General features: G+C 39.7%; 1 protein-coding gene across 2 annotated transcripts in view; it reads right to left on the bottom strand.

Annotated features, from left to right (window-relative positions):
- The window catches only part of arfgef3 (ARFGEF family member 3), a 94,103-nt gene that overhangs the window by 62,897 nt on the left and 6,316 nt on the right, over positions 1-24,890 (bottom strand). For both annotated transcript variants that reach the window (XM_062978251.1, XM_062978252.1), the window contains exons 3-4: positions 10,861-10,942; positions 9,778-9,909 (exon numbers count right to left, since the gene is read on the bottom strand). In XM_062978251.1, the coding sequence (XP_062834321.1) occupies positions 9,778-9,909; positions 10,861-10,942 (214 nt within the window). The remainder of the gene's footprint in view (positions 1-9,777; positions 9,910-10,860; positions 10,943-24,890) is intronic.

Consider the following 24,890-nt stretch of genomic DNA (forward strand, 5'->3'; position numbering starts at 1 on the left):
CCATGTAGTCCTGTTCCTAGTACTTTGGTGGCAGACGAAGAGGAAAACTTGGGATTCCCACCGATTCAGCCAGAATCGGAGCCCTTGCACCTGGAGGATGTTTGCCCTCAAGAAGTCAGCCAAACAAGCCTTGGGCAGAATTCTCCCCCGTTTTCTCGAAAGGACAATTATAATAAAGATAGAGGCGCTAGGGAGGCGAATCGCCGGAGCGCCAGAATCGCAGCCAAACAATTAGCTGATTAGGTCTGCTTCCCTTGGGAAATTCTAAGGAGTCATGCATCTGGACAGAGATGGGTTTCACTTCTAGTTCTCCAGGGAAAGTGTTCTTCTGGCGGGAAACGAGACCCTATTTAGGTGTTTTGCCGTGAAGGAAACCTTGCGGAGTCAACTCGTCAGCTTGAGGAGTGAGATCATGTGTGGACTACGCAACTCCAGTTCCTTGTTTCTAAGACCAAGTTCCAAGCCTGCCTTGTTCCCCGGACCTCGCCACTGTGATGGTTCATGGGCCATGTAGTCCTGTTCCTAGTGCTGTTGTGACAGATGAAGAGGAAAACTTGGGTTTTCCACCATTTCAGCCAGAAAAGGAACTATCTCAGCCAGAAATGGAGCCTTTGCACCTGCAGGAGGTTTGTATTCCAGAAGTCTGTCAAACAAGCCCTGAGCCAAAATCTCCCCCGTTTTCTCGCCATGATTTTTGTAAACAACAGAGGGGAGTCGAACAGGCGTCTCGCAGGAGTGCTAGGATAGCTGCTAAGCATTCAGCTGATTAAGCCTGCTTTCCATGGGAAACTTTAAGGAGTCATGCATCTGGACTCAGAGAATAGCTTTCGTTTCTGGTTCTCCAGAGAACTGCTCTTTGGCGGGAAACGGGACCCTATTTAGGTGTTTTACCCACAAAGGGATCTTGCGGAGTCAATTCGTCAGCTACCGGAGTAGCGTGTGTGGACAGCTACTCCCGCTTCCAAGCCTTTGTTCCTGATTCCAAGCCTTCGTTTTCAGCCTTGTTTGCTCCACGGATCTTGCCTTGCTTTCCAGGACTCAGCCTTGCCTTGTTTCCCGGACCTTGCCAAGTAATTACCACGGATCTTGTTCTTGTTCCTCGTTTTCTTGTTGCCTTGAATCAAGCCTTGTTTTTCCAAGAATCAAGTTGCTTCCTAGCCTCGCTCTAGTTTCATGGACTAAAGGACCTTGTCATCTCCCCTCACTTTGCTTGGCAAAGTGAGTGTTTCGGTTATTGGATTACAACTTTGGACCTTAATATTTCGTATTGGACATTGCTTCTTTGGACTAATTTTGCCCTTTCCTGAAAGGTCTACTTCTGGACTATTTTCTACACTTGTTTTTATTAACTTTATATATTCCTTCAATAAAGATATTAGATAGATTCTGGCCTCTGTGTATGGTTATTGGTGCTCTGCAGCCTGGGTCCTGACAGCCACGGACCCTGTTCTTGTTTCTTGTTGCCTCGTATCAAGCCTTGTTTTGCCAAGAATCTAGTTTGTTTCCAGCCTTGTTGTCAAGTTCTATGGACTAAAGGACCTTGTCATTTCCCCACACTTTGCTCGGCAAAGTGTGTGTTTTGGTTATTGGATTATAACTTTGGACCTTAATATCACATATTGGACATTATTTTCCTGGACTATATTTGACCTTTCCTGAAAGGTCTATTTCTGAACTTTATTCTTCACTTGTTTTTATTGACTATATATATTCCTTTAATAAAGATATTAGATAGAATCCGGCCTCTGCGCATGGTTATTGGTGCTCTGTAGCATGGGTCCTGACAGATCCCGACTGTCAGCCCCAGCTTTCCATGCGGGGACATGAAAGAAGCCTCCCACAGGATGTTAACACATCCAGACATCCCCAGGGCAATGTCTCTGTAGACAGCCAATTCTCTCACACCAGAAACGACTTGCAGTGTATTCTTAATTCACTTCTGACACAATAAAATAATAATAATAAAAAACCAAACAGCAAAAATATATCCCAAAACATTTTTTTCTGGGAGGTGTACAAAATCTGTCCTAGATTTTGTTTTTTCTGGGAGGTGTACAAAATCTGTACTAGATCTGCTGGAAAACAAACTCGGCCAAGAGCACAAAGTCCAACAAATTCCTCACTTGCCTTGCAGACAATTTTATGGTCCAGAAGGTAGAGGAGGCAACAAGGGGATCAGCAACTCTTGATCTAATCTTAACAAATGTGGAAGACCTGATCAATACAGTAGAAGTCATTGGATCCTTAGGGGCAAGTGACCATGTGCTCCTGCAGTTTGTGATACAATGGAAGGCTGAAACTAAGACAAGTCAAACACACATTCTGGACTTTAAGAGAGCTGACTTCCAAAAAATGAAGGAAATACTGAGCAACATTCCATGGACGCCAATATTAAAAGACAAGGGAGTTAACGATGGATGGGAGTTTTTTAAAAGTGAAATACTCAAGGCGCAAATGCAAACAGTGCCAACAAAGAAAAAAAATATGGCACGTGCAAAGAAGCCAGAATGGATGTCCAAAAAACTTCTAACTGAGCTAAAACTCAAAAGTGACATGCACAAGAAGTGGAAAAGGGGAGAAATCACCAAAGAAGAATTCAAACGTATAGCCAACTCCTGTAGGGAAAAGGTTCACAAGGCTAAAGCGCAAAATGAGCTCAGGCTTGCCAGGGACATTAAAAACAACAAAAAAGGCTTTTTTGCTTACGTTGGTAGAAAAAGGAAGAAAAAGGAGGCGATAGGGCCTCTGCGAGGAGAAGATGGGGTGATGGCGACAGGGGACAGGGAAAAGGCAGAACTGCTTAATGCCTTCTTTACCTCAGTCTTCTCACAAAAAGAAAGCCATCTTCAACCTCAGCAACATGAAATGGACGAAGGATTTGGGGAAATTCTATCCCAAATAGGGAAACAAGTTGTCCAGGAACACCTGGCCACTCTAAACGAATTCAAGTCGCCAGGGCCAGATCAACTACATCCAAGAGTACTGAAGGAACTAGCGGAAGTTATTTCAGAACCACTGGCGATCATATTTGAGAGTTCTTGGAGAACGGGAGAAGTCCCAGCAAATTGGAGGAGGGCAAATGTGGTCCCTATCTTCAAGAAGGGAAAAAAGAACGACCCAAACAATTACAGTCCGGTCAGCCTCACGTCGATACCAGGCAAGATTCTGGAAAAGATCATTAAGGAAGTGGTCTGCAAACACTTAGAAACAGATGCAGTCATTGCTAATAGTCAACACGGATTTACCAAAAACAAGTCATGCCAGACTAATCTGATCTCTTTTTCCGACAGAGTTAAGAGTTGGGTCGATACAGGGAATGCCGTGGATGTAGCGTACCTGGATTTCAGTAAGGCCTTCGACAAAGTCCCTCACAACCTTCTGGCAAACAAACTAGTAAAATGTGGGCTAGACAAAACTACTGTTAGGTGGATCTGTAATTGGCTAAGCGAACGAACCCAAAGGGTGCTCACCAATGCGTCGTCTTCATCTTGGAAAGAAGTCACGAGTGGAGTGCCGCAGGGTTCTGTCCTGGGCCCGGTTCTGTTCAACATCTTTATTAATGACTTAGACGATGGGTTAGAAGGCGCGATCATGAAGTTTGCAGATGACACCAAACTGGGAGGGATAGCCAACACTCCAGAAGAAAGGAGCAGAATTCAAAACGATCTTGGGGGACACCTGGCTAGACAGCAGTACATGTGAAAAAGATCTTGGAGTCCTTGTGGACAACAAGTTAAACATGAGCCAGCAATGTGATACGGCTGCTAAGAAAGCCAACGGGATTCTGGCCTGCATCAATAGGGGAATAGCGTCTAGATCCAGGGAAGTCATGCTCCCCCTCTATTCTGCCTTGGTCAGACCACACCTGGAATACTGTTTCCAATTCTGGGCACCACAGTTGAAGGGAGATGTTGACAAGCTGGAAAGCGTCCAGAGGAGGGCAACTAAAATGATCAAAGGTCTGGAGAACAAGCCCTATGAGGAGAGGCTTAAAGAACTGGGCATGTTTAGCCTGCAGAAGAGAAGGCTGAGAGGAGACATGATAGCCATGTACAAATATGTGAGGGGAAGTCATAGGGAGGAGGGAGCAAGCTTGTTTTCTGCTGCCCTGCAGACTAGGACACGGAACAATGGCTTCAAACTACAGGAAAGGAGATTCCACCTGAACATCAGGAAGAACTTCCTCACAGTGAGGGCTGTTTGGCAGTGGAACTCTCTCCCCCGGACTGTGGTGGAGGCTCCTTCTTTGGAGGCTTTTAAACAGAGGCTGGATGGCCATCTGTCGGGGGTGCTTTGAATGCGATTTCCTGCTTCTTGGCAGGGGGTTGGACTGGATGGCCCATGAGGTCTCTTCCAACTCTACTATTCTATGATTCTATGATTCTATGATTTTTTTTAAAGAAGAATAACCTATGTGCAAATTGCTAGTAATGATTGTGTGTCCTTATTTCTATTATCAAGAAACTCTGCCTTCCTAGATGTCTTCGTTTACTAATTACTCTCTTTATGGTTATTGTAATGAATTCCTGTCTTTATGGACAGCAAAATCAATCTTTTATTCCTATAATAAAAACAGCCTTTATGTATTTTGTATGTCTGAAAGATGCGGTAGACCAAGCGATACAGTTTATATGGATTTTGAAATGATGCTGTTTCAATGCAACTAGCCTATTAACTGCATTATGCTGTTTTATTATAAAACAGACTAATTGCAAGAGCTACTCTGTTAAATATGACTAGGTAAATATGTTGAGGGGAAGCCTCCCGGTCTTGAACTCTCACTCTGTAAATATGGTTTGGGGATCCTTGAAAGTAGAGTGTGATACAAAACACAAGAAATCCCACAATTTTTACTGTCTAATTTGCAGGAATCCTATATCACCTTTTACTTACTGTAAATTTTACATAACAATTTTTTAAATTTAACACAGCAAAGCAAATGTTGCCCAGGGGACGCCTGGATGTTTTGATGTTTCATCATCCTTGTGGGAGGCTTCTCTCATGTCCCTGGGGAGCTGGAGCTGACAGAGGGAGCTCATCCATGCTCTCCCCGGATTCAAACCGGCAACCTTCAGGTGAGCAACCCAACCTTCAAGTCAACAGTTCTGGCACAAAGGTTTACCACATTGCACCACCATGTGACAAAATAAGCATCACTGACACCCAGTGGGATGTGTCTCATGACTGGAACATAGTGACAGAGAGGTATAACCTATTACTGAAAAATATATCAAACATAAAAGGAAGAGGAGCAGCATTATATGTCAAGGCAATTTACATCTGTGAAGAGATCCATGAATTAACTCCTGGAAGCCAGATTGAGAGCATCTAGATAAAAATTAAGGGGGAAGAGAATAACTGAGGTGTCATTGTGTAGGTCTACTATTCTGAGGAGTTGAAAGAGGTCTTCCTGGAAGAGATGGTCAAACTTTCAGTAAATAGAGCTGTAGTTAATTCATAGCAAAACGGAGAACAAGGAAATGGTAAGACCATTTCATGGAGAAGATGACAAAATGCTAAAGAGGAACACAGAAAAGGCAGACATTTTGAACACTTTCTTTGCCTCAGTCTTCTCCCAAAAGGACAACAGTGTTCATCCTGGAGAAAAAGGAGCAGGTGATGCAGAAGGAGAAATGTAGCACAGAAGAGGTAAAGAAGCAGTATGGGAATACTTGGAGACTTTAAATGAATTCATTCTCCATTGCAAGATGAATTATAAAAGAACTGGCAGAAATAATCTCAGAGCCATTGGAAATAATATTTGAGAATTTCGGTAGAACAGAAGGACAAATGTTGTCTGCACCTTCAAAAAGTAAGAAAAGAGAACCCAAATAGTTACTGCCCAGTCAGTCTGACATAAACACCAGAAATTATTCTAGAGCAGATCTGTAAGCAGACAGTCTGTAAGCACTTAGAAAGGAATACCATAATCACCAAAACCTAGCATAGATTTCTCAAAAACCAAATCTGCCGGACTAATCTTTTCCATTTTTTGATAAAATTATAAACTTGGTAAATAAAGGGAATGCTGTGGATATAGTATATCTTGATTTTGATAAGGCCTCTGACAAGATTTCCCATGATATGCTTGCAAACATGCTAGTAAAATGTGGGCAACACAGTACTTAATATTACATAGATTTGTAATTGAATACCTTCTTATAACAGGATGAACATTTCTAAAATTATTTCTTGTTTCCATTGAGAATGAAATTACATCCCTAAATTCAATGCAGAATATATTACTCTCCCCTGGCTAACCTGAAGTTACCCCATTAATTTTAAGGCCCAACAAGAATTTGAGCTTAAATCTCCCAAGTTCCACATGGCTAAAAGATTGGGCTGCACTTATGGTTTCATGTGTGCAAATGACTCTGGAAAGATTCAAAAGGGGGGAAATCTGAAACTGCAGCATCCATTTCTTACTCAGTAAATTACATTACCACCATCTATGAAAAGGAATTAGCAGACTTTTTGTGAGAAATAATATGAAAATTAGTACTAGTACCTATTATATCATTCAATTTAAAGGCCATTTAGCTGTCTCAAATAGAACAGGTGACTCTGATGGTCATCAAGTGAAAACAGGTATTAAACATCCTTATTTAATCATGTCCTTTTATGTGTAATTGTCTATACTTTTAGTAACTTATGAGGCTTCTGTTTGTTTCCATGAGATGTGACACACCACAGAGACCCACTTAATTTATGAAAATTAGTCTTTTTAGAGTCAGGATAAAAACAAGAAACGCTGTCTATTAATATTGTGAGAGGTATTCATAGCACCAGCCCAGGGGTTCTTTATCACTTTAATTAACAGTAAGGAAAAAAGTCTCATAAATAGTGGAAAAGGTCACTACTGACAGTAGCTGAGGGAAAAAGCTGAGCAGGGATTAATTAGCTATTTCCATTTCCCTCTCTTCTTTGCATGTAGCAGCCTTCTCAGCAGTTTCACGTTTTCTGGGGCACTGAATGGTGCAGGATTAAGGCACATCAGGGAAAATAGACACCCAGTATCCCATTCAGATCATCCTAGAGAAAGTATATAACTCTGGGATGTCAGTTGCTTTTCACCTTGGAAGAATGCTTAAATCTTCAAATATTTTCACTAGCATGGTGATAAAATAGTGGAGAAAGCTTTATCTGCTAAAAGGCTAAGCATCAAACAATTTGGGGCTCCCCCCAGAAAAAAAACTATAAAAATATGTATTAATGAATGGTGTAGATAACATGATCTATTAAGTGCAGAGTGGTTTGTTTTATTTTGTGCTTTTCTTTACATCATGTTTCAACTATTTCTAAATCTTGTAAAAGCAAACTCAGATAAACATTTCCAAATTTCAGGTTACTATGTGGTGACAAAACACAAAAGGAAAACAAAAGAATTAATTACCCATTGAATGGTCATAGGTGTGATGGACACCAAACCAGAAAAAAGTAGATGAATTTAAGAGTGAGTTGTAGTAGATGGAGGTACTGAATTTTGTTATTTGCCTTGACCTAAACAGCTACATACACAATGATAGTTTAAGGCTATATACTCTATATGCTCATGTAAAGTCCAGCAATCTTAGTCAAAAAATTGACTTATCTACTATATCTTAACTCTTCTAAAAAGTAGAGTGGTGAAAGGTAAAATCTTAAGTTTGCCCTGGAGAAACCTAAAAGATGCACCAACCCATTTTCCATCATGGCACAGATTCTGACCTTTTTGGATGCCGGGGGGGCGGGGGGGGGGGAGGACAGGGGGGGCTGCCCCCTGAGATGACAATGAATTTTTCCCAGCTGTGAAATAACCACAGACTTACATTGGATTATATCAAAATCCACAATTTTGGCCCCCAAACATGCCCTTGACTTCTACATGAGGTCGACTTACACACAAGGATGTCTGGTATGTCCCTAATGGTATATCAACCAAAATTTCATTTTAATATAGGGCTCAACCATAACAATGCTTAGCTGCAGAAAAGGTGGATGATACTAAATCTTCACAGAGATCTCTGTATCACTCTGGTTCAGAGAGATAGCTATATCAGTATGCTTCATTCTATAAAGAAATGGACTGTGACCCACAAAAGCATTTGCTAATACAAATTTAGCCTAAATACTTAGTAGTCTTTAGGTTGGTACAAGGTTCCCCCCCCCCCCCCAAATGACTAAATCTGGTGCTGTTCACATCAAGATGGCAGATCTTCTTGCAGATGGAGCATAATAACTTAAACACATCAACAGGAAAATTAAAAAACAAAACAAAAATAAAACACTACTTCATTCTAAAAGCATCTTGCGAGCACAGCAGTAAAGGCTATTCATCTCTAGAGTCTAATTTAAGAAAGTGCATTTCCAGTATATCTCTGCAAGTTTACAGATAATTTCTTAATGCTTTTAACAAAAGCAAGCCGATCTGCTATGGTTTTCTCTTCTTATTCCTCTCAAAGGTACATTGTAAACAAAGTCCAGGCTCCCTGGCATACTGTTAAGTTTTGAAAGCCTGATATAAAACACAACAATACATGTTGTATATTGTGCACTAGAGCCATAATTATCTTTCCCCCCATATTTCTTTATGTGAGCAGGTAAATGCATAGACTAGCCATTACTTTCCTCACATGGAAAGCAGCATGCCTAAAGAGGAGAAATTCCTGTTCATCGGTGGGTTTTCCTTTCCATGTGAGCAAGAATCATGATTTTCCAGGGATTTTGCTTTGTGGTCAACATGATGGACTCTCTTGCTCTATTGTGGTAGGATTTGAATATCAGGATATTCAAAACAATTTCAATCAACAGTTGACCTATGTATTCAGTCCTTCATGTAGGTCTACACAAAAGAAGGGAAAGCAGCATGAAGCTGGCTAGGTTCACATACAGACATCCTGTTTTTGTTACTTTTCCTATGAAGAAGAATATCTAGAGACAATCAGGAGATATCACACAGAGAGGCTTCACAGATACAGGATTCCCTCCTGTTGTTGTCCTGTGTCTGTGAAAACACTTAGGCTTAGATCTTGGGAAGTCAACTTCTATGCGTTTTTGTGTGTGAGGAGCTAGTATTGTAGGCTAGGTGTTTATGGTTAGTGTTAGTTATTTTTAGCTTGGGTATTATATTATTTTTTTGTTTTCATTTATTAGTAGTGGCAGATAAGAGGTTTTTAAAGTATGTATTTTGTAATGTGTTTTCATTTTTAAAATGTGTATGTGTTTGTGTGTGTATAAATGCATATATACATGCATACATAGACATACAAACAAACAGATATGGTAGAGAGGAGACAAGCTAGTACACTCATGCCCACTTCCATTCCACATCTGTAGATCAAGCAACAGTAGGCAGATATTTATTTTACTGTGTTTATTTTGTTCTATCTCACCTTTCTCCCAATATAAGAATTTAGATGGTGTTTTTTAAACATCTGCTGACCTAAATATAGGGTAACAATGAAAGAATGAATTGATGCTCTCGAGATTCAAGCTTATATTGGCAAGCAGATTTCAATGTGTTGTCGAAGGCTTTCATGGCCGGGATCACAGGGTTGTTGTATGTTTTCCGGGCTGTATGGCCATGTTCCAGAAGTCTGGAACATGGCCATAAAGCCTGGAAAACATACAACAACCAATAAGATTTCAACTTGTTACAAAAATACATTCAGTTGACCTGGACTCTAACATAGGAAATTTGGCCAACAATGCAAACATCTCCAAAAGAGCTACCAAGTTGAGTCAGACAGGAAGTCTCCCCTGCAAGCCTGCCAGTACTGACGTCTGTAAAATGCTCACCTTCATCACTTCTACTTGCAGATCTTCGTTGAGAGAAGGAGTCACTCTGACTGCATTCAGCATCTGATTAAGCAACTGCTTGTCATCAGAGTCTGTTTCCATGGATACAAAGCGGTCGTCAGAGAGTAGCTTCTACAAAGAAATATGGATCTGTTTAGCCTTAGAAATGCTTGATTTTCCTGAAACATAATACTGTTATAGCAACCATATTTATCAGCGAAATTATCTTATTTTTCAAGCTTTGTCATCAGAGACAGGTTTTTATGGGGGAAGAAAGCCTCAGAGATACATGACTGTAAATCACTTGAATGTATGCATGAACCGAACATGTCCTATTTTAAATCATTATCAAATCAATCTATATCCCTTCGTCTATAAGCTTCGTCTATAAGCACACAAGCTTCCTCTGTGATGTGCAATGAATTCTCATTCTTTGAGGGAAAGACAGAAGTCTTTCTATCTGGAACAACATAGTGGAGGTGGCTTATTTCTTTGTCTGTAGTGTAGCAAATCTATTCTGGTTCTTGCAGGAGTTATCCAAGGTGCTGAAGCTAGGTTTTGTGTCCGAGACTCAGCACCTTGGATAGCTCATTTGCACTTCATCTCTTCAATGACATGAAAGCCAACACTCTGCACTGAGTCAATGTCAATTCTAAGTAAAAAGAAAGGATAGGTGTTCTGACTATATATGGAGGGAAGTCACAATTTCTCCTTGACCCAAAACAGAAGAGCAGGCATATTTTATCCTTCCTGCTCTACATGATCAATATGATCTAGATGAATTTTACAACCAGGTTACAAACAAAAGGAGTCAATGTTGGAACAAGTGAAAGTTTTGTGCACAAAAGTAACACAGGGCCAGAGTACTCAAACCCTTCTTTCTGATCCAGAGTCTGAAACTGGGAAAGGATTTCTAGAACCAGTGGGCATAGGTAACAACCTTAAGACAGGAAGAAAAACTGTGGTTTTATACTGTGCTCTAAGAAAATATGGAATTTCACATTTGGCCCCGAATAATTCTACAGTCTAGATTTCCGAATTCACATGAGCATCCAAATGTACTTGGACTTCATTCTCATATACCTGCATCCCTGCTAGAGCATGCTGGGCCAGCTTCACATTCTTGCTTTCCAAAGCCAGCTGGAGTGGAAGGAGACACTTCTCCCTAGTATTCAAAGAAAAGAGAAAGATTTGCTCAGTACTCAGGCTTCTTCAGAAAAAAGTAGTTTGATTATGCACCTTCATTTTTAAATTCAACTTGGTGCATCTGAATCAACTTCAACCATAATGCAGTTAGCTGTAATTTCAAAACCAGAGACTGAAACTGCTTAGAAAATTCTGGTTAAGAAGGAATTTTGTTTACAAATGGTGATGTTTGGCAGCATCTGGGTGAATAAAAGCACACACTGCTCTGGACTGCTAGAAGTCTTAACAACATCAGTCAATACTGCATCTGTACTGACCAGTCTTTACTGGGTTTTCCAGGTGGAAAGGAGTAAATGTATACACCTTTTGAAGTGTTATCTAAGATTAAAAGTAGAACAAAATTTAAAAACAAGCACCAGCAATATTACATTGGAATTCAAACAATGTGCTGCACCAAGTTTCTTCTTGGCATACAGAAAGAGGAAAGGGAAAATCCTTTCTTTACTCTTTACCACTTCATGTTATCAACATTACTCCAAGCATATTCATTTCCTGATATCTATTTGGTGATATGGCATCCCTACAGACATGAATGTATATTACTGAATATGTCAAGATCTTAAATAATTCTGCCAAATTGCTGACACAACACTACATCATATAGAGTGATTTAGAGTATGGATTCCAACAATAAAAAGGGATCCTTCAAGAAAGAGCCTGTTTTCCAATTTGTTAGAGCAATAGGGCAGCTACCTAAATCAAAGACCATGTATAGAATTCAAATGGAAGAATGGTTTGGGCAAACTGAACTATGGATTGTATGCAGCAACTGGAGCCTACTTTTGTGGCCCCTGAAGTCCTTTGATAGACTTCAATTTTTTAAAATGGCACATTTTGAGGTATTTTTGCACCACAATATCTGACAACATATGAAAATATCCCTGACATGCTCTACAAGCATCCCAGAGTCATATTATCCAGAATAACTGCAGGAGAAAAATGAGGTATTCGGACTTGGTGTGCAGGGATCAATGCGGATCAGGAGGATAACTTCTGGCCAAACAGTGTTGTCTTCCTCTAGTCTAGGCATTCCATTTAGAAAGTAGCTAGCACATTCCATGATAACACATTTTAAATAATACATGATAGTAAACAGATTGCTTGCCCTGAACATGGCATGAAAAGCAAAATACTTATCCTGCTTCATGGTAAAGCTGGTCTCCTGAAGTGACTGATAGTTGAGCCACTCTATTTAGTTCTTTCCTAAAACATTTGTTAGAATTTCAAGGCAGCATATAACAGATCAGCTGTTGGATCATACAGCCAAGACTAGAGATTGGAAGGCCTGGAAAAAAAAACTGGAAAAAATGGGGGGGGGGGCTGGAAAATTGGAGGGGAAACCAGAAGAATTTTTCTGGGTTTTTTTCCAGGCCGTCCCATCTCGAGGAAAGACTCAGAAGAAAATACATCCTTTCTCTGCTAATGCAGCCATATGCTTTAAGGCAGTGGTTCTCAACCTGTGGGTCCCCTGATGTTTTGGCCCTCAACTCCCAGAAATCCTAACAGCTGGTAAACTGGTTGGGATTTCTGGGAGTTGTAGGCCAATACACCTGGGGATCCACAGGTTGAGAACCACTGCTCTAAGGAATGCTTCTCTAGCTATCTGATGTGGGAGACTAGGATCTATTTTTTTCTAATAAGCCAGAAATAAGCACCATATTTGTGCACATTTGCAACAATTGCCCCTTTCTTTCCTCAAAACACCCTAGGCTCCAGCACCAGTCTATCGACCACCAATTTGAACAGTGCTGTACTAAAGTACAATCAATGGTGGGTGGTGAGTTCTCTCACAATTAGGTGGTCATCCATTCTGGGCTTCGTCTGAAATCCAAAGGAACTATCCAAGTTGCTTGACTTATTTGGACCTCTTTAACTCCTTGGATAGATCCTCTATAGCTCTGACTAAAACCAGAGTGGCTTTGTTACCCTGCTGCCATGAAAATTACCTGCTATGGGTTAACCTGACTTAAAAATGTATTTCTATCACAAGCTTGCTTACCTAAACTTGATAGTTCCAGGAGCAGGATTTAAAAGTGTAAGAGGAGTCCTCACGGTCTTTCCAAAGCTTTTATACTTGACAGACATGACAAGTATAAAAGACATAGCAAGTGAAGGGGGAGGCAGAGTGTACGTGTGCAGATTGTGAACCTTTTTGTAAGCTCTAGCTTTGGTCATCTATACCTTGAGTATCTCCATAAATACAACTCAGTCATGGCTATCATTGTGACTGCTTGGCAACCACCCAGACTTCTACTTTTTCAATAGCAAAGGAAGCAAACATAACCCAATGAAACCGAGCCAGCTTGTGGTTCATTACAACTGAGAGCCACATGTATTCTTTAAGGCTCACTGCACCACGACTGTGCATTCATCTGCCATCTCCTGTTATATATTTTTAACTGATAAAAAACTAGATTTTGTCATAAATCTCTGAAACTGAATAAAACAGTGCAATAAAGTGGATTAAAACCTAGGACTGATTCAATTATCTATTTTCCTGTTTCCGAGTAAAGCATTGAGCTGAAGATGTGATTCATGCTACTGTAGTCTTCCTTTTCCCATTGCTGCATTTAACAGAACAAATGGCCATTTTTTCCACTTTCTGCCATATCAATAAAATTTATTACCATCTGCCTCTTAACTAGAAAGCATCCAATATCACCTGAAAAATCAGATTGGTTGATCAACTCAGAACTACAAAGAACTTTAAATTTTAAATATATAAGTTATTTATTTATTTAGTCAATTTATACACCATTTAAGGTATTTAAATCACTCTTAAGTGCTTAGTTGAAGATTAAGAGTGTTATCACACCATGCCAATAGAGTGCTAGAGTGATACGTTACTCCCTTTGGGCTCTAGTTTTATCATTGCTTGCCAGGCATTGTTGCATTGCCGGGTCATTGAAAAAGTGTCTTGGGAAATAATCTGTTAATGAGTCTCTTTTCCTGTAGCAAACCATTTCTTGTCTAGGTTATCCCACTCTCAAGGATTCCCAAGGAAATCTCTGGTAGAGAAGCCCAGACCACTTCTGATGCACTGGCCTCTTAAGGCCCCTCAGCAGTAAGTCTGGAAGAAGAAACCATGCATTTCTCCCTGCGGGAGAAGAGCGGTATATAAAATAAATAAATGAATAAATAAAATTCTTCTCCTAGTATCTTCTAACATGCCTTCCAACTGTCCTGATTTGGTAGAAACAATACTGGCTAATCTTCTGTTGTCTTATTTTTTCAGATGCCTTTTAGATGTCCTGGTTTTTCCATCCTCCTCCCATTTTCCACTGAAGTTCGGGTCCATAGCTATAAACATATCCCTATATACACATCTAAGAAAGTTGACAATACACATGCATGCTTCTGTACCATCCAAACCTCCAAGTGGACTTTGGGAAAGAATGACATGCAAAAATATATTTGGACATATGACGTATGGAGTTGCCTTACATTTTTAGATAGCCTTAAAGACTAACCAGTTGTATTTGGATATTTATTGAGATTTTATGGATGCAGATTATGCTAAAACTTGCTAGTCTTTAAGATGCAACAAGACCCATATTTATGGTAGTAGGTACAATGTTTTGACCAAGAACACACAAGCATCTACAGTGAAGATAGAGAATCCTGTGAATCAAGGAACTGTATTTCATTGCAAAATAGTCACTTTTGCATAATAGTTATACCCAATTTTAGTAGTTTTTATTTCATCGTTTAATAGTTGCACTCCCACCCATATGCCTGATCCTTGGAGCAGCCCACATAGGTCCGAGGGGCAGATGAAAGTGTGCCTACCCCTCAGACCTACGGGAGTTGTCATGGAAGGAGGCCCTATAGACCTCGCTTGCTCACATGTGCCAGTGGGTGAGGCCTATGGGGTGTCCCTTGGCTGGGAGCTGACAGAGGTCCCATAATGCTTGGCTGTCCATGTGCAGCAGTAGGGGAGGCCTATGGGTCCTCCTTTGGTTGCCAGGCAAGGGAGGCCCCATAGGCCTTCCAAAATTTCACTGCACAATAGTTACACCCCCCCCCCTTATAAAGGGGAAAGGGGGTAGTGCAACTATTATGTAATGAAATGCAATATTTTTCATGCCAGGTATAGTAAGAAATATAACAAGATGGCCATTTTCCATTATTAGAATGAGAAGGAGTGGGAACAATAATGCAGAAGCCATTTGCTGACTCTTTAAATGCTTAAGTAATAACTGCTAGCCTTGTCTTCCCCAAATAACTTTTGCATAAACAGGGTGATCTAAAGAGACATAACTTTGGAAAAATTCCTGCATGAATTTACTGAAAACGTTATTAAAATGTTGTTGACACTACCGTTAAGCACCATCCTCAGCTTTTTTTTTTTTTTTTGGAATGAACTGAACTATTAATTCGTCCTTCTGGATGAAACTTTATGGCAAATCAACTAAAATCTGGAACTTTAGCAAGGTCACAGAAAAACAGTCACTGGCTAGGAGAAATGGATAGTAAAATGAAAGTTCACTGATCTCATTCTAGCAGTAAAAGTTTTTAAATCTGATGAGAACAGCAAAGGCTCATTAATTCAAGCTCTAAATGAAAATTGATATCGATATGAGAATTGGCCCCAACCCAATCCCTTTCTCTCCAAATTTACAGCATCTGTAAAATGTTAACAGCTTTGGCCATTCTCAAAGACTAATGTGACAGACTGTGAAAGTGAACAGCATAACACGCTTTGTGATTTCATTTCATACTGAAGAGCCTTGCTGGACAAATGGTTAAAGCAGAATTCAGAGCATTACCTCAAAACTGTAACTAGTGTCCCACTATTTCTGCTCCCACAATAACTCATCCCCATATATGCTGTGGGCAGCCTCAAGGGAATATCTTGCCTCAGCCCATTGATGAGAATAAGAAAGAGTCCTGGTTACATTGAAGGGGAAACGTGTCCCCTTCCTTTTGGGTTGAGATGTAGAGGCCACTTGTCAGTAAAATGAGGACAGATGCTTATTTAACTACACAGTGCTGGGCCAGATGTCTTTCTAAACTATCTGGCTCTGAACCATTTATGGCAGTTTGGGAACATATACCCAGGAACAACGTTCACCACATATAGTAAGCAAAAGGGGAGAATAGGAAATATATAATTCAATTGTTATCTAATTTGCAGCATCAAATCATAATGAAACATCACAAAACAATGACCAACTAAAAACTAATTGGATGGAAACTCAACCTTACATTTCAGGTTGTTATTGTTATTAGCAGATAACATCACTAAATTGAAGATGATATGGGTTAGAGCATTCTATAAAGCTTAATCTGTTTTATCTGCTTAATCTTAACACAACTACCAATGTCAGTTAATTTGCAGTCCTGATGTCCTGATGTCAGTATTTTCAGAGAGATCGGAATAAACCTTAAAACATTTGATTATGGCCACCATTTAGGCTATATATTACCGCCTAAATACGTTAAAGGCACCAGATCCCAATCTGATCCTAGAAGCTCAGCAGGGTCATACATGTATGTGAGACTGCCAAAACAAACACTAGATATTTGTAGGCTATATTTCAGAGAAATGAACTGGAAAAGCTACTTCTGGATTTTCTTTGACTAAGAAAACCATATGAAATTCAGGGGTTTCCACAAATCTACAGGAAACCTGAAGGCACATAAGCACACACACACTCATTGCAAGAGCCAATAAATGCCTCTAGATGCCACTTTCAGTAATAATACTTACACCATGAGCAGGGAATTACTTTTGTTTTGCAAAGAGTGGCTGTAATTTATGTTCTTTACTCTATGGATGTATTCAGGTTGCTTGTTACAGGGAAAAATTTCAACCCAGTATGATGGGTCAAAGAACTCATGAATCCTCTTCTGCAGTACAAATATAAATTAATTAGGTTGTACAATGTTGAAAACCTTGGGTACTGAGAAAAATCAGAATCATCCATGTCATGGTACTGCTAGTTTCCAAGTATAGTTGTGAAAGCTGAACATTGAAGAAAGCTAAGAGAAAGAGAATCAACTCATCTGACATGTGATACGAGAGAGTTTAATAGTTATTATGGGCTACTAAAAAACTAAATAGGGTCCTATAGCAAATTACTAAAAGCCAAAATGACTAAATTGAGATTATTGTATATTAGGCAAGTCATAACGTGACATAACCCTTTGTAAATAATAATTAGAAGAAAATTTGATGAAGAAAAGAGGAAGAGCATGTTAAAGATTGACAGACTCAATCAAGAAAGATGCAGCTCTGCATTTGCAAGACCTGAGAAGGGCAGTCGATGCCGGGGGCTCTTGGGAGTCTCTCGTTCATAAGATCACTGTCAGTCAAAGCCATCTTGACAGCAAATAACAAGAAAAAGATTTGAGCCTATATAGAGGGGATTACCTGTCAGTCATAATATCTGACAGTGTTGTTTCCCAATAAAAACAAATGTTATTACTATGGGGAAAGGTTGGCAATTGAAACATTGTTTTGTTATCAAATCTTGGAGCATGCATGCACACACACACACACACACACACACACACTATCTGAGGATTGACATTGAAAGAGATTTCCAATTCAATTCCCAGTTATTTCAACTAGAACTTAATAGGCTATGTTTAGATAAAATTGCAAATTTTGCCTAGGTGTTGCTAATAGCAACCTAAGCTAGATCAAAATGCAAGGCTGAGAGTGAGGGGAAGGAATGACTATCCCCCCCCCCCCCCCGGCACCCAAACCCGGGTTGCTTACCGGTATATCAAAATCAAAGTTGCATTGAGAGTCATTTATTGCTGAAAGCAGAAATGAATAAGCCTCTTAACACTGGTATATTGCTCAGAAAGACTAAATATAAATATTACAGATAACCTACTGGATCTATATTTTGTTCAACAAAAGAATTATTTTTTTTTTAAAAACCCACACAAAGTGCACAATCACTAGTACCATGGTGCTGTCAAGAAGAACAAGAATTAAAAGCATGCTGCAGTAGTTGAGGAACAGATGAAGACTGGAGGGAAAGTATAAAAATAGACAATAGATGAACTGTGGCAATATTGAAAGGCATCATGGGAAAAATATGAGAAATGGCCTTGAGAGCTAGGCTGAAATAGAATTCGGGAACTAGAAACATTGAAGGCAAATATCTAGGAGTGGGGTGGAGATGTTCAAGAGCTGCTTGACAAAGTTTATCACCAAAGCTGATGTTAATCAGGGATCTACTCAAACCTATCCTGCATAAGCCTACTTAATAAATGGAAACCTCAAATGAATTTAGTGGTTTGAATTTTGAGTGACCCTTCTGTAAATGGAAGGGACTGCAGACTAGCCAAGACTGATGCTCATGTCAAAAGGGGATGTAATTTTTGTCAACTTTTTCTTGCATTGCCCCCACACTACCCCCAAATATGTACCAACAGATGTACAGGGGACACAAGGGCTTGCAGCAGAAAGTCATTATCAGCAAAAGACATCTCCCCCGCGTACACTAGTGATGCATCCTTCAAAAAGCACCAACAAAATTCAGATTCCAAGCTTGCAGTTTCCTCTCATACATGACTTTACTAAAATATGTTAACTATAACAATGACAGCTGAATTATTGTGGACTTAGAATGCTCTCATCAGGAATCTGGCAGATAGCCAATGAAGATATTGGGAAAATTAGAGATGTATTTAGATTTTCTAGCTTATCCACCATCCAAGCAGCTTGATTTTGCATCAGTGAAGTTTCCAACCATCTTCAGAGGCAGCTCCATATAAGACACATTGAAGTCATAGTGTTTTGGAGCTAACCAATGAACAAGTCCAGTTCCTTCAAATAAAGATAAAGCTTGTACACAAAGTGTGCAAGGTGCTACATATACTTCTCAACTCCGTGGTATGTCAAGGAGTACGTCCAAGTTGTGCACCTGACAATTTAAGATAAATGCAACTGTCTTCAGAGGTAATTTCATGCACCATTTAGATCAGGCATCCCACTTTCTTCCATTTTTCCTTATCCTTCACCTTATTGTTACACATCTATCATTCTCCACATCCAAGTGGATAAAAGAAGTCGAGCTGAACTTCATTGCCACATTGTTAATACTAAAACTCAAATTTCTGGCTTTATACATATGTTGAAGAACATGGGGCACAAGTCAGAACCCTGGAACATCCCAATATTCAGGATGGAAGAGATTTCTCCCAACATTATTTTCTGAAACTCACAATCTAGAAAGTACTGGAAAAACTGTAACACCTAAGGTTAGATGAGACAGTCAGGACAGAAGGACACTATGATTGAAAGTCTCCAACATTATTAAGAGATGCAGTAGGACAACGATTACACAATAGATTTTCATATATATTTAAAGGACAAAGAATACACAATCCCTTTAAAATAACATATTCAACTGATTCAATCTGACTGACTGTTACAATTTATGTTTTTGTTTACCCCAAGTAAAGAGATAAATAGATATGGAAACCCTGTTTTTCTTTCTGCTATGTTTCTCACTAGAAAACACATTCATGCTTGGTAAAGTAGAAGGCAGCAAGGAAATTCCAGATGGATGGGACCAATTGAGAAAGCCACAGTGCTGAGTCTACAAAACCTGAGCAGGATAGGTAAAGACTAAATGATGAACAGGCATCTCATTCATAAGGACCCCATATGTCAAAGTCAATTTGACAGCAGTTCACAACATTTTTAATAAATCATGTTAGCTTAGGAAATCCCCTTTGTTACTCCATTAGTTTTAATTAGTTTTGGTAATTTAGAAAGGTAGAGCTTCAGTCCTGCAAGTGGCAAGTGAATGAAGTTGCCTGAATTCTTTGTACACTTGGCAAAATGAAACAGAATAGCTTCAATGCACTTAATTTCACTTTCCTATCAAGCTGAGTTTGGAATGATGTCATCAGCATGCATAAATCCTGCCCTTGCTGGTTGTAGATGACGAATACTGGCTACACTCCAAAGTGGATTGGATTCACATTCCCTCGGTGAGCCTATTTTCTGCCTATTGAAAAAGATAAGGCTTTTGTTGAAAACAGAGTCCTCTTCCAGGCTCTGTTGCCTGAGACAATGGCTGCAATCCAGCATCACCTCAACACAGCATGAATATCTGCATATGGAGACATGCTATGCCTACACAACCCAACCTCTATACAAAATACCAACACTGTGTAACATGTCAATTGCCAGGTGCAGTTCTGCAGTGTCTAATAAACGGTGCACTATGAGCAATCCACAATTAGTGCCATGCAATTTGCAGCCACAATGTACAATACACAACAGCAATGTGAAATTGTGATGTGAGATGCATAACCATAACACTCAATGCCACTGTATGCACAACTCTGCTTCTGCTGCAGTCAGCAGAATATGTCTGTTGGACTATGGTGAATAATTGGTCTCACATAAGGATATATGCATGCAAATGTCACTAACAGGATGACAGTCAATATGTGTTTCCAGCCATCATCAGATATTGGTGATCTAATCTCTGCAAGCCACGTGACCTGACAAAGTAGATCAAAGTAAAAGGTAAAAGGTAAAGGTTTCCCCTGACATTAAGTCCAGTCGTGACCGACTCTAGGGGTTGGTGCTCATCTCCATTTCTAAGCCAAAGAGCCGACATTGACCATAGACATCTCCAAGGTCATGTGGCCAGCATGACTGCATGGAGCGCCATTACCTTCCCGCTGGAGCAGTACCTATTGATCTACTCACATTTGCATGTTTTCGAACTGCTAGGTTGGCAGGAGCTGGGGCTAACAGCGGGCACTCATTACATTCCCGGGATTTGAACCTAGGACCTTTTCGTCTGCAAGTTCAGAAGCTGAGCGCTTTAACACACTGTGCCACCAGCCCACCCCCCCAAAGTAGATTAGATAAAGGTAAAGGTTTTCCCCTGACATTAAAGCTCACCGTGTCCATATTTGGGGGTTGGTGCTCATCTCCATTTCTAAGCCGAAGAGCCAGCATTGTCCACAGACACCTCCAAGGTTATGTGGCCAACATGACTGCATGGAGCGCCGTTACCTTCCTGCCAGAGCAGTACCTATTGATTTACTCACATTTGCATGTTTTTGAACTGCTAAGTTGACAGAAGCTGGGGCTAACAGCGGGAACTCACCCCATCCCCCAAATTCAAACTGCCGACCTCAAAATAAAAGTGAACTGTATCCAAAGCCTCTGTTTAGAACACTTTGTTGCCAACACCCTTAAGTAGACAATGATGTTATGTATGGTATTACCCTCTATGTATTATCATGTGGCATAAATGTATTAAATCTGTGGATCCAGAAATTATCCCTTATATCCAAAACTCTTGAAAGTTCAAGACAGCCAGATCAGAGAAACTGTCATCTTCTGAGTTAATGTTTAGCAACTGGCTGCTCAAGCTTCCTGGTTGAAATTCAAATTTTCTAAATAAATATATTCCACTTTTTGCACGCATTATTGTACAAGAGTAGTTTTCTGATACTAATCTGTTCCCATTTGAATCCTATTGTGTCGCACCCATAAATATGACGAAAAGTTAGCAGTACAACTGATTCACAGAGGAAGTTTATGGGATGGCTGGGACCAGGCAGACTTTGAAAGCATACCTAAATATGGCATATCCGTCTTAGTATCTCAGTACAATTACATTTGGAGTTCAATACTACCCAAATCCCTCTCTGCACAGCAAAAGGAAGATGTTTTTAAAATTGGCTACTTTGGGCATCTTTCTCCTCCCAACCTCCTGAGATATAACAAGAGACAATTATTTTTATGTCATAGAGGATAATGTGAGACGAGGTCTCTCTTCCCCCTGTGGCTTACCTGTCCACCAGCATCCTGTTTCTGGAAACAAGTATATAATGTGCTCGTGTCAAGGACAGGTCAGTCAATAAAATACCGTACTGAATTGTTGTTACTCTCTATTCTTTTCTTGCAAGGATAAAGTATATAAAAAGATGATCTTCCTCTTGTTCCTTAATGCTGTCCTTGAAACTGCTAGAGACTGGAGAAAATTAGACCCTCTCAGCATGCACACTTGGTATGACAAGATCTGTTCAACTGCATTATTGGAGAAACTGACTCATAAACTGAGAGCAGAATGTTCTAGCAATATATTCTAAGAGGGAAAAGGGGGCAGACAAGAAAAAGAGATATCCCATTTACAGTGGCCATTATTCATACATGCCATAAATTTGCTCTCATGAAGGCATCGCGTGCAAGAAGAACAGTAGAGTTGGGGTAAGTAAAGTCACTTCCCTAGAATTTCATATGATACACGGGTGGACCATGTGCCCATGAATATTTGTAGATACTGTATATGAATGGATGCCACAGAGCAGTGAATGTGTCTTTTATCAAACTCATTCACCATAGGGGTGGAATGCGGGAGGGAGAATCAGTCTTTTCTGACTGCTCAAGACATCCAGTGAAAAATGATAGGAAAGAAATCAGATGAAGGAAGTAAGACATAATAAAATAGAGACTTGCTTATACAACTTTCACTTATTCAACATCCTGGATTATCCAACGCAGTCTGCCTCCTGCCCAGATCCACAGCTCTTTCTCTAGACAGCAAGAACTGAACTTTTTTATGGATTAAACTTCTGACAGTGTTGTTACTGTACGTTCATTTTATGCAATTCTATCTTTATTTATAGTTAATTTTTAGTAGTCAGTGTTTTTGTAGTCAATGTTTTCAATACATTGTAATGTTTTGGTGCTAAATTCGTAAATACAGTAATTACTATGTAATGTTACCGTGTATTTAACTGCTTTTTCTGTCGATTTGTTTTAAAACATGATGTTTTGGTGCTTAATTTGTAAAATCATAACGTAATTTGATGTTTAACAGGCTTTTCCTTAATCCCTCATTATTATCCAACCTTTTCGCTTATCCAACATTCTGCCAGCCCGTTTATATTGGATAAGCAAGACTCTATTGTATAACTAAAAATATTTCTAGTTGAGTCTAGTTCACCTCTGGATAAGTAATTATTCTACATGCATGTTGGCTATTTTTCAATGGGAGATAATAAAAAATGTGATCTTGCTTCTGAATTGAAATTGAAATGGAAACCCGTCAAGAACATGAGCAGCTGATGTTGCTGATGATCATAATGTTATTTAGTCTTCAGTTTGTTCGGTATTTTTCCATTTTGGACTAGACCATTGTAAACTCCCATAGGAGTGACAGAGTATTCGAGTATGTGGGTTTCCTTACTCTAGCCCCCACTTGGTGTTTCTACCAATACTCTCACTTACTTGCATGGAGTTCTGTGTATTTGCCTGCCATTCCTGCTCACCAAAGGCCTTGGGCAGACCACAGATAGCTTTCAATGCCTGCAGATAACTCCTACTTTGTCAGCATCACAAGCCACAAGACAAACGTAATTGACAGAATGTCTGGCTAGGTTTGTCTTTTTTGTTCTGTGATCTCTTAAAGCTAATCCTGCCACCGCTATTGCCTGGTAACACTTCAATAGACCCGAGAGCATGACACATACTTTCCTACACAGGTATAGGGGAGACACAGAGTTCCCTGACCCACTACATAGGATTTCTCAATCTGAGAACAACACAGAAAGCCCTTTCTCAAACAGTATAATATACAAAAATACAGAACTCGGTGTTATTCCCACCCCCTTGACCTTTACTTGGTTTGCTGTGCTTCAGTTTTCCATGCCCACTTATTTACTTTCTTACATGATTTATGGCCTTTGATAAGCCTTTAGGCAGGAGACTTCTGCTTTATCAAGTATTCCAACAGACTTAAATCAAATATCAAGTCTTTTAATATCATTCATTCAGATTAACCAAACTTTTCAAAATCAATTCTAATGTATCATTTTGGTGGGTTCTCTTGTCTAACTATAAAGCACTTTGATGTGATACTTTCTAAACCAACAATAAAAATTGTGTTCTCCAATTACCAGAGAGCGATGGTTGCAGCTTGTGGTGGGAGTGAAACAGGGTCGATTATCATCTTTGTGGATGATATCCACAAAAAAACCTCTCACAAAAACCTTAATGTATTGTGTAACCCCTTCACAAACCCTTCATGAATTGTGTAGGCCCTGAGAAAATCAGAAAAGGTTTGTCCAGATGCTGGGTGGGCCTAGAAGAGCCAAAGAAGAAGCTTTATTTTGGTCTGCCCCTTGACTAGGAAACAGGGGTCCTTTATTCACTTCATTTGGAAGATTCATAGTACCCTCTATCCCTTTACTTTCTGTGTATCCCGTCTATGACAATAGCATTTTGTCTCATGAGTTTATTTCATTTTTCATCACAATGTAAGGCACGAGCCCTGGTGCAGTTGCTGGAAGATGGAGCTTTATGGGACCATGGGGATACTGGAAGCAAGCAGGCTGAGGAGATTTCTATTAGGCGATAGGAAGGTAGGCTGATGCCTGGGATGACCCATGTTGGAGCCAACTGTTCAGTTGTACACATGTGTATTATTAATTTACTAACAAAAGAAACTAACTTATCTACATAGTTGGTTGCTATCAAGAGTAGAAAAAAAGAGTTTGAATAAGTTAATTGATAAAATAAGGAGAAGGAACACTCACTAAGCAAATTTGTATAACAATCCTCCACACACCACCTCCATGTCTTTGAAGATATAACAGACTCATGTGTAGAACTATTTAACATGGCTCTGTAACTTACATACCGTATCGTTTCATGTTCACCATCTTTCCCTTATTTTTTCACTCTTTATTTGAGTTATTTTTTCTCTCTCTTTTTTGAAAACAAAATAAAACTTATTTGCTATAATGCAGCTGTGGCCTTTTCATAGCAGCATTTGCAGTTTGCACACATTATTGCTATTTGAAATCTCTCTTTGTGCACATTCTAGCTATTTGAGGTAGCCTGTGACATTACAGTCTGACTCTTGTGTCCATGGGACCAGTATCCACAGCTTCATTTATCTACATCC

This window comes from Anolis carolinensis, chromosome 1, assembly GCF_035594765.1.
Source record: "Anolis carolinensis isolate JA03-04 chromosome 1, rAnoCar3.1.pri, whole genome shotgun sequence".
Classification (NCBI taxonomy): Eukaryota; Metazoa; Chordata; class Lepidosauria; order Squamata; family Dactyloidae; genus Anolis; species Anolis carolinensis.